Raw genomic sequence first — 12,230 nt, 5'->3', positions numbered from 1 at the left:
AAAAAAAAAAAAAACAAGCATCCTGTAGCAGGAGAGGGGCTCATGGTTCCTGGTTACACCCTGAATACCCCAACAGAAAAGTCTTTTGTGGAAAACTGTCTTCAGACCGAACTGGAACAGGTTCCTTCCTTTACAACATCTAGGAAGCTCAGGGTTGTAGGTTGTTTTTTTTTTTTTTAATGTCACATGGCATCAGTCCTGCTAGTATTGCAGAGGGTTTGGTGCATGCCTGAGATTGACAGACAGATGTTCCAGCCCTGTGCTTTTCCCCCAGGGGGTTTCTCAGCAGGCAGAACTTTACCAGACACCTTTAGCTTCCTCCCTCGCCTCCGGCGCTGGATGCACAACCGTGCCATGACCTTCCCCCGCTGTGATCACGGGATGGCTGCCACCAAAGATGGGATCTTTTGCATCGGAGGAAGGACGCTGAAAGGAGTAAGCTCATTTGCTCTTGTAATACCAAAACTGATCCAAAATGGAGTCTTTGTATGGCTAGGCCCTGGTGCATTACACCAGAGGGATGGACAATAACTGTGGTGGACTGGCACAGCAGCACATCAGTCACACTTCATTAAGAAAACATGCTTGCCATTACAGCTGTGCACACTAAGAGTTGCCCTGCTGTCACACCCCACGTGCAAGAGCACAAAGCAAAATGCAGGATGCAGATGCAGCCTGCTGCTGCAGGAGAATGCCACATAACTGGCTGTGCACCTGTCCCAGAAACACTACCTGACCTCCTCTGTTTGTGCTGGGTTGGCAAATAGGAGAGAAATGGACTGCAGTGAAGGCACCAGTGTAGATTTTAGGAGATATGGGTTTAAGTCCTGGGAAGAGGCCAGTGAAGCCTCTTCAGACTGATTTCCCATCTGTGAAAGCAGTGCAGCCTGCTGGGGAGGTGACCCACACTCTATGAGGGAGACGCTCCTTCCCTGCAGTCAGGACAAGTGAATTCTGACAGGCCATTCAGCAACGCCTGCTGGAAAACATGAAGGCTTGTGGCTCAGCCCAACATTAATGCTGTTTCTTTCAAAGGAACAAAGGTATCTTAAAGCACTTCTTCACTGAGAATTGACAGAGATCATCAGATGTGATGATCAGATTCTTCCAACCACACAAGCTCAGTTGCCTCCCACAACTCAATGCACTGTAGCTGTCTTCAGATGAGATCCTCAGTAACGTGTTTAGTCTATGCACTGCAGGCAGGACTTCAGTTAAATCACTCCCAGTAGGCCCCCATGGCTCATTCTATTCATTCTCCAAGAAGAACAAAGCTCTGTTAGAGCATTCTTCAGTGGAACTTTGGCATTTTATTTCATTTATTTTGATGCTCTGATTGCAAAATTTGGATTGTAAAATGCAGCACCTTGAGCTTCATTCAGTGCATGTTGAGACACTGGATTCCCCCACCACAAACCAAGTAAGCCTGACCCGACACTGACACCACTTGAAGCACAGTCAGATGGATCTCTCTGGTCTGATTCTTTGCAGGTGGAGCAATGGATTCACGTCAGTGAGACAGAGTGTTACTGTCCTGTAAGCGATCAGTGGACAACGCTCACACTGTCCCCGTTCAGCCGCTGCCAGTTCAGCATCGCAGCCCACGGGTCGGTGCTTTACCTCACGGGGGGTGGATTGCTGCAGCACATGCAAAAAGACGACAGCGTTTTCCTGTACGACACCAAAGGGCAGGTATGGAAGAAAGCCAGCTCCCTGCCTCGAGGTCTGGTTGATCACACCTCCTGCATGATTAAGCTGCCCCAAGCAAACGCAGCTGGTGAGATGGGGAGAGGCACAGAGTTCTGCCTCACCAGCAAAAGGGAGAAACCAAGTCTCAGCTTGTTAGCTGCTAAGAGACAGGAGAAGTAGGATGTGGAAAGCTCAATCAGATGTGACAGCCAAGACCTTAGTATCTTACCTACCTGTCTAGCTCCCCAGCCAAACGGTTTTAGCTGTGATTCAGAATTGATACTCCTGAAAGAATTTTGGAATCAGCCTCTAATATTTTCCTTACAAACACTGCTGACTGACAAATTAAATACTCGCGTAGATAATTAAGACTGTCTTGCCACTCAGATAGGACTGCAGGGCCCTGTGACAACAGCCTTGTCCTCAACCAGCAGAGCAGAGAACCTCCTTCAGCAATCGTGACTCAACCTGTAACTGCTTCAGTCAGAGCATGGGTAAATCCATCAGAATGGAGTACCTGGGACGTCATCTTGTGGACAGTCAGCAGGGGAAGGGGCTGCCATGGCTGAAACTCATACAGTACAAAAGATCCCGGGGGAACTGGAGCCGTACCAGTTCCCACAATACACAATCCACACAACGAGACAACTTTACATGTGCTTCTGGAGAACAACATTTTAAATAAAAAATCCATCTGATAAGATTAACTCACCAACAAGAGCTGCCAGGCCTTGAATTGGGTCTGTGTGGGCAAGGATTTGTTCACAGCCAACCTGCATGAGACACGATAAAAGCAAATTGCAGACAGGACAGACAACAGTCTACCCTGCAGAGGGCTAAGCTGGAATTTAAAAGCATTGCTTGCACAGCTGATGGTTCAGCAGCTTTCCAGTGGCCAAAAGCAACATTTTCTCTTTCCCTCCAGTAAAAAAATACATAGACATAGGGAGAAAACAGCTGTGTGGAGGTCAGTGATAACCAACAGATCTTTCCTCCTCCAATCAGAGTATTTTAAGTCCCTTCTCACGCAAACTTTCAACAATTACTTCCATTCTACCATTTGTTAAACAGCCCCTAGGAAGGGACTGCATGGCAGGGACAGCATCTTCTGTGCCCTGCACAACACAGCCTGTGTGATCCCATGCATGCATTTTGCTCCAGGTAAGATTTCAACCTTCCTCCCAGCTGAACTCTTTGGCACAAGGCCAGAGGCACATCAAGTCCCAACAGCAGCACCAGGCTGACAGCAAAGCAGAAGAGTCAGCCAAGAGTTGCGATAGTGATTGGTGATCAGGGTCCTTTTTCAAAAGAAACTGGTGTTTGTAAGCCTCCCAGGCAGCTTTCCCCACACTTGGCCCTCACAGAGGCAGGCATTTCTCTACACTGCACTCTGACGTACGCCATCTTCCCTGGTGATTCTAGAAAAGGGAGCCTTATTTTCAGGCCTATACCAAGAAAAATGCGCCTATAGAAATGTGTCAAGGTGGGCTACAACAGAACAGTGTTTTTTGAAAAGCTGCAGGTTTTCTGCATTCAAAAGCTGAAGCCAGTGTGGCTGCACAGGCCTTTGCGTTCAAAGCAAACACAAAGCACAGGAGGTATGGCTCAGCAGGCCCTCCCAACAAGCCTTACAGCACTGCATTACAAACAGCAGTCGCTACTTAGAGAGAATTAAGACATGCAGATTTACTGTCAGGGTGGAAGGGCTGTGACATTCACCACTGCTTCTTCACATCACCATCGCCTGGTGCTGCACACCTGGTGCTGTCCCACACCATGCAGCCCCCAGCTCTGGTCACTGAGGTGCACAACCCACCCTGCACACACAGCAATTCTCACCTGTGTCCTGGTACTCACCTTCACTGGATTAGCAGGGAGGTGCCCCATAAAATCGGTCTTATAAGGGTAGTCCATCATGGCAATCATGGTGAAGGCATTTCTAGCAAACCCAAAAAGCTGGTAAACATCCTTCTTGCTAGAAATCTTGTTGCATGTGGCCATTTTGCTGCTGATTTCATCATAAGCTGCAGAAGGAAGGCAAATGAAAGGCACAAACTTCAGAGTAAATTGTGATCAGGCTTCAGCATCTTGTTTCACTTGGAGTAATGTGATATCAGATCACATAGGTGAGGTTTCCAGTGAGGAGGATACATTACACCTAAGTTTACAAACACAGATATTCAGGCACAGTCTTCCCCTGTGGCTTCATGACCCTGTGCTGATCCACAGCTCTCATCTCGCCTTGCTGAGCCACAGTAACCTCCCTGGGGAACACAGTGGCAGCAGCACGCTCCTAGCCAGAATGTTCCAGATGGATGCAGTCAAAGCTGCTCGCTACAAGGCTTTCCTGCCCAGCACCCTGCTTGGCAAGCTCCTTCTTGCTCCCTTGGGCTCTGCTGGCTCCCACCATTGCTCGCTGTGGAGCCGGGCAGGGCAGCTCATCAGCCAGGCTCAGGCAGTAGAGCAGAGTACAGCACAGATATCTCAGTGGGAAAAAGAAGCCCCTTGGGAGCAGGAAGAATTGCCAAGGCAACAATAATCCTCACAGAGCCACCGAGGGCTCCTGAGATATGCCTTCAAAACCTGACGTGATACAGAAAGTTCAGCTGGAGTCAGGAAATCTAGCTTTTAAGAAATTAATTCCAGATGTACTTGGACAGGTTTGCATTTCTGCTGGAAGAAGGTGCTCCTTTCATCTTCCACCTTCCACACTGTCAGCTCCTGCCTGTTCTCATTCTACTCAATGAGCTGTCCCACTGGAGCCTGACTGGAGCTATGTTTGGATACTCACTTGAGTGACAAAACCTTAAATACAACCACCATGCTACAGAAGACACAGTGCCAGACAGATCTCCAGTACCTCAGCCACTGAAGAGTAATGTACTTTCTGTCATGCAAATCTACAAGTGGTTTTGGATTAAGGGCAGCTCAAGGCTGCCCAGCAAACAGATCATGAACTCATCATGCTGCTCCAAGGCCATGCAGGGCTCCCAGGAAAAGCTGCACTGAACCATGATACCAGTCTGATCTAAAGGGACAAAATTTCAGTCTCTGTTCTTGATATCACCTAACTGTCCAGTGCTGGAAATGAGAGAGACCAACGGCTGCTATAAGCTGTACATTGCCTTCCAGATATGTCCAGTAACATGGACCATACTGTGGTCACACTCACCAGAACAATTCACAACAGCATGGTTGTTGAGGACAAGCACTGGCTGAAAGATGAGGCTTTACTGGCATCAAAATGCAGATGTTGTGGATTTTTTTATTTTTTACTGCAGAAAAGCTGGTTTCATTAGCAACAGTCCATAGAGATGCTTTCATTTTGGTGTTACTTACTGATCATAACACTAACCAAAACTATCCATCAAATAAAAATATCAGTTATATGAGCAGAAAGGTCAGATGAGCATCTGCACTAATTCAGCCAAACCAGTTTAAGACCTAACAGAAGCGAAATGGAACCAACTTCATTTCCCAACCCTGGCCTGCCTGCTGTGCGGTTGTTTGTCCTTACCTCCGCTCAGGAACAGATCTCTGATCTGCTGGAAGGCTCTGCGGACAGCAGTGACACAGCCTGGGATGGACTTCTGAAAATCCTGAAAGGACAGAAATGTCGTGGTGTTACAGCTGCACAGAGGATATGCCAGCAGTACTGGGAGGTGGCAGCTTACCAGCCTGGAGAGGACAGACCTGGACCTGCACCTCCAGATGCGGTGACACCACTGCTCCTGCCTGCAGCTCTGGGCAGTCAGCACACCCCAGCATAAGCTACACCTGCACAGCTCAGAGTGAGCAGCAGCTGCTGCACCAGATATCTGCTGTCAGACAGAACCCTGTGTGCCCAGAGGAGCTGTCACACTGAACATGAAGCCATCAGATCACACACGCCTCAGCCAGGACATGGAACAGCCACCAGGCTGCTCGGCCCCAGAGCTGCTGCTTTAAAACACAACCGTCCTCACACCGCCCCATGTCTACAAGCAGGAGCCACATGGGGCTGAGAACCACAACCAGCCAGATGGCCAAGAAAGCTGTGTCATTTTTTCTTGGGAAAACCATTACTAAACCTCTTGACACAGCACTTCAAGGTATGTCTGAAGGGCTGTGGCTGTTGCCACAAGCCATTCCTGTCACTGAAGGCACCAGCAACCCAAACTCTTTCTCTTCTACCAGTTCGTAAGGCAGTTTGCCATCTGCTGGCAACACATGCTTTGTAGTAACAATAGGAACTAGCAGGGCTCTTTCACAGTGCCCTCAGCCTCCAGAGCAATGGAAGGTAACCCAGGAACTTTTCTCAAAATGACACCACCTAAAATGAAAACAGTTGTGGCACCTCTCTTTGATTCCTCTCTCTTTGTCTGAAAGTCTTGCAGAAATCACTTTGGAGTTTACATGGGCATCCCCTTTGCAGCACGCTCTCGCACACATGTTCTTCACACAGCAACCTTTGCTCTGGCTGTAGGGAGGGCAGTGGGCACATAGAACCTGGCCTCATGTAAATGCCATAAAAAATAACATGTATGCTCCTTGCTCACTCCCTCTTCCCCTCCCCAGTGAGCTGTAGAATCATGAAACGTGCTGGAGATACTCAATAAAAGTCACTGAGAAAATTCTTTTGAGACAAGGCACTCTGACTCAGAAGCAGAGAGCAGAAGAGAGCTCCTGCAATGATTCATGAAAGCTCTATGCCTCGATTAGCATTAACATCTCTGGGGCACTCGTTCACTTCTTTCACCAAGACGAGCAGAATTCAGCCTTCAGATGTACAGAGTGCTGCAATTTAAACATGTGGAAGGAATTACTTTGAGAACAGCATGTTTAGGATCCCAGCCCAGGGGCTGAATTACCATTGCAGAGAATATGTTTTAAAATGAATGAGAAACATTTTTTTTCCTCCACACAAAAAGGTCAAAGTCCCAATTTCAGGGATGTAATGACTCACAGCACATTCACGACTGAAGCAAGAGCTGTCAGCTGAACAGGGCTTCTTAGAAGTAATTACCTTCCTCCAGGGAAGAATTCCCACTGCTGAGCCCATTACATAATGGAGCAGTACTGTATGTTTTGTTTTAAAATGTGCAATTTTAAGGCAAGATGTATTTTGTTCTTTAAATACTTAAAAGTTTCAAGTGCTTGAGTTTGTTTTATTTCAACAAAACTCTTCTTCCTTTACACTTACCAGTAGTGCCGTTTGTGCTGTAAAAACCTGCATTAAAATAAGGTTTCATGTATGCAACAAGGTTACAAGGACCACATTTCATAACAGGTAGTTCACACAAAGCCATGTGTGTCACCTGCATCTAGAAATTCATGTCTGAAAGAGGCAAAAGAGGCCCTCTCACCAGCTAGTAAATTTCTATCAACATGAACTAAATGCAAGTCAGTTATCAGCAATACCACCTTCCCAAGTATCCTGATCTCCTCAGAATGTGGAAAGACATTAAAGTTTTGGTTTTGAGTGAATCGAGGACACTTTGCAGATTTTTTTCGTGAAATTAAGATTTTCAAACTCTTCATTGAAAATGTAATTCTGGAACTAAGGACCTGCTGTAAATAATCCATACCAATGCAAAATATATTTTTGAAACAGGGTTTGAAGAATATATTATCAAAAGGCTTCAGCCAGACACAAAGGGAAACTTTCAGACTTGTAATTTGGCTAAGTTACTAGAAATGGGAAAGGGAACTGTTATTGACACTAAAGGTACTGGAACCACTTTGTGCTGCTCGTAGGAGCAGTGGCCCTGAGCTGCCACAAACACAGCAACCATCAGCCATCATGGTTGCAGCCACTGTTCTTCCTTGCAGGTCTGCCCAGCAGTCACACTGTAAAGGTCCGTGTCTGGTTAAAGGCACTGAAAAGAAAAAACCCTGACTTCTTACAGGAAGGATAACGTTCCTGAAAAAAGCTACCACTTACTGCTGTTACATCTCTGAAGAACTGAGTGGGATCTCCAAGTCCAGCCACAGACAGCACAGGAGCACTGGCAGCTAATGCCCCATCCACAACATTTGGGTATTTCATCCTCAGGTAAGCACTCAGCATTCCTCCATAGCTGGCACAGGGGAGAGAAAAGTGTTATTTCCTTTAATAGACAGTTAATGTTATGAAGATGGATGTTCAGGCCTGTAGTCACAAGCTCACTTCACCCAGAGCAACAAGAAGCTTAGGGAAATCCATTCTCATGTGGAGAACAAAAAAGAACCAGTTATGGCTGATGAGCAGCACACTGTGTTCTTACCATCTGCCCCCTAGACCCTCAGGTCAATTCTTGCAGGAATACAGGAGCCCAATTTGCTTCTGCAGACAAAGGTAAATGCTGCCCCAATTTCCAACACCACTGCATTTCCAAGACCTGACAGCTTCAGCACAGAGCCAGCTGGGGCTCAAGTCAAGTGTCATTGCTTAACGGGGGAAGAAGACACATTTCCCCAGAGGATTATAAAGATTGTCTAAGCAGAGAGCATCCCTGATCACTACAGAATAGGCAACTCTGCAGTGCTGAGGGGCGGGTGGTGATCATCCTGAGCAGCCCACGTAGCAGCAGCACAGCAAATAATGAGAGACATTAACAAAGGTCACATGAAATCTCAGAGCCACCTCGAGAGCTTCAGCCACAAGGCCACAGGTCTGCAGATGTATTGAGGACTGCTTGACAAACCCAAGGGCACAAAAGTACTCAGATGCAAACTGCTGAGGAGTTATTCTGAGGTCACTCCTGGGGGTGTTACAACCCTCACACCCAGGTAACAACTGGTCTGACTCTGAGCTCTTCACTTGCAGTTCAGAGGTATTCAAGTCCCACATCACTCAAGTGTAAAGCAATGGATTCTTCTCTAAGCCGACCCTTGGAAACAGGTTGTAGCTGAAACCTGACAAAAAATTTCAGTTCCACTGATTAAAGTCTAGTAAAGCCATAAGCAACTGAAGGGGGATTTTCTTCCCCATGGAAATGTTCTACTCCAACACTACTATACTTCCTATATTCTTCAGACAGGTTTGGTGCTGTTCAGGGCTGCTGCATATTTAGCTCTGATTTACACAGCAAGAGCTGCAGTCTAACAGCTTGCAGGACTCACTGAACACACTCTTCCCTGCCCAGGACTGTTCCTGACGTGTTTCACACCAGCTTTGTCCTGGTGGTCATGATACAGATACCACCATGGTCTGTGAAGCGTAACCGTGACTGAATCCTTTTTAACTCACTGCAGTGCCTGAGAAGCCCCTCGTATTCACTGAAAACCTTTTAAAGGGAAGTATCTCTCTATATAAACATGGGAAGAGACGTGCACGACCCCAGTGCAGCTGTGACTTGAAACAGAGCAAGCACTCTGGGGAAGGATAGCTGCTAGGAAGCAGGAGCAACCAAGCAGTACAGTGCAGAGCAGGATTATAAAGGAGCCTACAGTGAAAAAGTCTGCATGCTGCTAAAGAGGCTTGTTTTAATAAATAGTCAGCTGATCTCTCAAAAGAATATTTTACCAATTATTACTTTTCTGTATTTTTCACGTAGAATGTTCTGATCCTACAGGTACAATTTCCCACCTTCTGGGGTTCTGGCTGACATTGAAGATGCCTAGAAACTTTCAGTATCCAAAGCAAAGATTCTCAAAGGCAATCACAAGTCAAGACTAATTTTTTATGGTACAGCTGACTGGGCCCTTGGGGATAAGCCCCCAAAGAACTCAGCCACGAGCACATCTGCTCTCTACAGAACAGCTTAGAGCTCTGGCTCTCCAGCAAGCTTTAAAGGCAAGCAGACCTCTAAGAATAACACAGCTGTGTCTGGGAAAGGATGCAGAGAAGGGTATAACTATACACAACATTTACCTGCCTCCAAAAGCAATGACAGGGCAGCCTGCAGCTCCATACTGCTGCTTAAGCTCAGTAATTAGCACTGCATAGTCAGCGAGGGCTTGTTCCACAGTGAGCAGATGAGTATTCTTTATCTGCATTGACTCAAGTCCAAATGGAAGAGATTTCCCATAGTACCTCTGAAAGCAAAGAGAGATAATGCAGAAATGCTGGTGTCTCCCTGTCCTCACAGCTGGGATAAGTGTGCACAGACAGGAAGTGGAAACAGCACACAGTATCCACTAATTCATTCATAACTGAGCAAGTACCTTGTCTCTGAAGCTATCTTATATGAGATAAACAGAGACCTCGAGAATATATTCTCTAGACTCTAGAGAGGACGGACAAAAAAACAGAGCTGCTGCCATGATGAGATTCCATGGCACCTACGCCCCAGCTTCATGGCAAGAGATGCTACTATTCTTCTGGACGTGGAGAAAGCTGAAGTTGGTAATGTTAGCACAACTCTTCAGTGTGCACAATGACTGCCATACTCACGTGCTCAGCAAAAATCACAAGAGCTTGCTGCTGCTCTGCTAATTCAAATATGAAGTCTGAGTTCTCAGCAAAAGTCCAGATGTCGCCTTCATTGCCAGTATAGAAGAAGATTGGTCCAAATCCTTTCTTCCAGAACTTTGCTGAATGAGACAATTGATAGAAGACATGAGAAATGTGTCAGAGCACGAAAGGACTCATTTTGGTGTGTCTGGACAGAAGCTTAACGAGGAAACACTGTGATCCCCAAGGGCTGTGCTGGGAAAGCAGGTGTCAGAGAGAATGTGCTACAGAAACCCCTCCCTTGCCCAGGGGTGAGGGCTCCCATCAGCCCACTACGTGGCTTTGATTTTACACTTCTGCATAAAAACCCTTAAAAGTGTCAGTAGTGCAAGACATTTGGAAACGGTTGCCTCCAAATGAGCCAAAATTTTGCCACCATTTCCATGTACATACCTTTTTTCAGTCCAAACCATCATTTTGACACAGATCATTTTTCCTACAAAATGAATGTTGCAGAACTGCCTGCCTCTTTACATTGCTCTTACTGTGATGTGTAACACAGAGCTGAGCTGTGAGTAATGCTTATTTTAACTTCTGACCTGCCTATAACTGAACACAAACTGAGACCAGCAGGATAAGCTGGCTGACAATGGCGATACTTGCTTGTGTAACACACCACTGTGTTAGTGCCTGCTGATTTCAGGAAATATTTTTAGCTTAGCCTTAAATTGCATACGAACTAAAGGGGTTAATAAATAGCTTTCTTCAACAACAGATCTCAGACTATCAGTTAAACATGGATTTCATCTCCCCAGGGGAACCTCCAACAGGTTATCCTACGAACACAACTGCAGCAAAGATTTTCCTGAACTTAATTCTTGGCATTCTCAATGTAGATTTGCCAGAGTGAGCAGTGGCTTAGAAATGGGTTTGAAATGCTTTGGTAGTGAAATCGTTACTCTTTGTTAACAAAGTGCCAGGTTTTAGAAAGGCAGGAAATGGAAGTGCTATCCTTATTCTGGTATTTCTTGCAATACACTCCGTGACTCCTGTATCATACAACAGAATTGTGAAACCATTGAGGTTGGAAAAGACCTCTAAGATGATTTAGTTCAACAGTCTGCCTGCATCAGTGGTGCCCACTAACCTCAGGGTCAGTTCACACCTTCCTGAATGCTCCCAAGGACGGAGACCCCATTGCTCCCCAGGCAGCCTTTGCCAGTGCCCAAACACACCTATGGAGAAGAGATTCTTCCCACTATCCAACCTGACCTGTAGTGAACAACAACACATGGCAGCAAAAAGACTGCCCAGAGACATGGTGGAAGCTCCATCCCTGGAGACTTTCAAGGCCAGGCTGGATCAGGCCCTGGGCACCCTGATGTAGCTGTGCACATCCCTGTGCACTGCAGGGGAATTGGAGTGCGTGACCTTTAAAGGTCCCTTCCAACTGTAAGGATTCTGTGATTCTGTTACAGCTTGCTTAAAGAGATCCCTATTTATAGGCTGAAATCTGGGGTAACTGCCAGCTAACCTCAAGCCAGTCAGATGCCTGGTTGTGAAACATGAAAAGCCTTGTGTTGCACAAGAAGCAGAAGAGGAGGAAAGAAACTGCTCAGTGTGCTCTGTTTCTCACAGCTGCTATTCAGCTTTGCATTTACAGAATCTGCCCCAGCAAGACATGTAGGTAAAACGTAAGACTTTAAAAAATGACTGCTCTGAAGCAGATGATCCCAAAGTTCCATTACCAAAGGCCATTTGTGAAGTTTCAGCCCTGGGCACGCTACCAAAATCCCTCTTGATGCTTTGATATCTCTGTGCTGAACCGATCCTGGAGCATCATATACACAACCAGGTGTCAGTGAAGACTGTGCTGTGTGACAGGAGATGGGAGGCGGTGAAGTGAGGTACAGTGGGTGTGCTGGGCAGCACTGCCTGAGCTCTGCACCGTGCGCTGGTGCTGCTCACAGCTCTGCTCTCCCATTGCATATCTCCCTTAGGCACACGGGATTCAAGCACATCTGCTACCGGTTAACGACGTTATTATGAAAGCGACAGCGTTTCGTTTGGAAAAGCCTCCTCTCTCCTGTCCCCAGAAGATCGCTGCTCAGGCAGGAAGCCGTCGCTCAGCACGGTGGGCAGCGTTGCAGCTGTAGGGCTGTCAGTGATGGGAAGCACGGAGCGG

At 46.7% G+C, this 12,230-nt stretch overlaps 2 protein-coding genes across 2 annotated transcripts in view; one reads left to right on the top strand and one right to left on the bottom strand.

Annotated features, from left to right (window-relative positions):
• LOC104913644 (kelch-like protein 9) overlaps positions 1-1,871 on the top strand; it is a 5,588-nt gene extending 3,717 nt beyond the window's left edge. Inside the window, exons 3-4 of the mRNA XM_010720669.3 lie at positions 275-435; positions 1,492-1,871. Of these exons, the coding sequence (XP_010718971.1) occupies positions 275-435; positions 1,492-1,869 (539 nt within the window). The 3' untranslated portion in view covers positions 1,870-1,871. The remainder of the gene's footprint in view (positions 1-274; positions 436-1,491) is intronic.
• DPP7 (dipeptidyl peptidase 7) overlaps positions 1-12,230 on the bottom strand; it is a 20,181-nt gene that overhangs the window by 7,498 nt on the left and 453 nt on the right. Inside the window, exons 2-7 of the mRNA XM_010721105.3 lie at positions 10,046-10,223; positions 9,524-9,687; positions 7,613-7,748; positions 5,207-5,288; positions 3,547-3,713; positions 2,402-2,462 (exon numbers count right to left, since the gene is read on the bottom strand). Coding sequence (XP_010719407.1) covers positions 2,402-2,462; positions 3,547-3,713; positions 5,207-5,288; positions 7,613-7,748; positions 9,524-9,687; positions 10,046-10,223 — 788 coding nt within the window. The remainder of the gene's footprint in view (positions 1-2,401; positions 2,463-3,546; positions 3,714-5,206; positions 5,289-7,612; positions 7,749-9,523; positions 9,688-10,045; positions 10,224-12,230) is intronic.

This window comes from Meleagris gallopavo, chromosome 19 (assembly GCF_000146605.3).
Source record: "Meleagris gallopavo isolate NT-WF06-2002-E0010 breed Aviagen turkey brand Nicholas breeding stock chromosome 19, Turkey_5.1, whole genome shotgun sequence".
NCBI classification, from domain to species: Eukaryota; Metazoa; Chordata; class Aves; order Galliformes; family Phasianidae; genus Meleagris; species Meleagris gallopavo.
The sequence above is the reverse complement of the archived record's forward strand: the minus strand, read 5'-3'. Positions and strand labels throughout refer to the sequence as shown.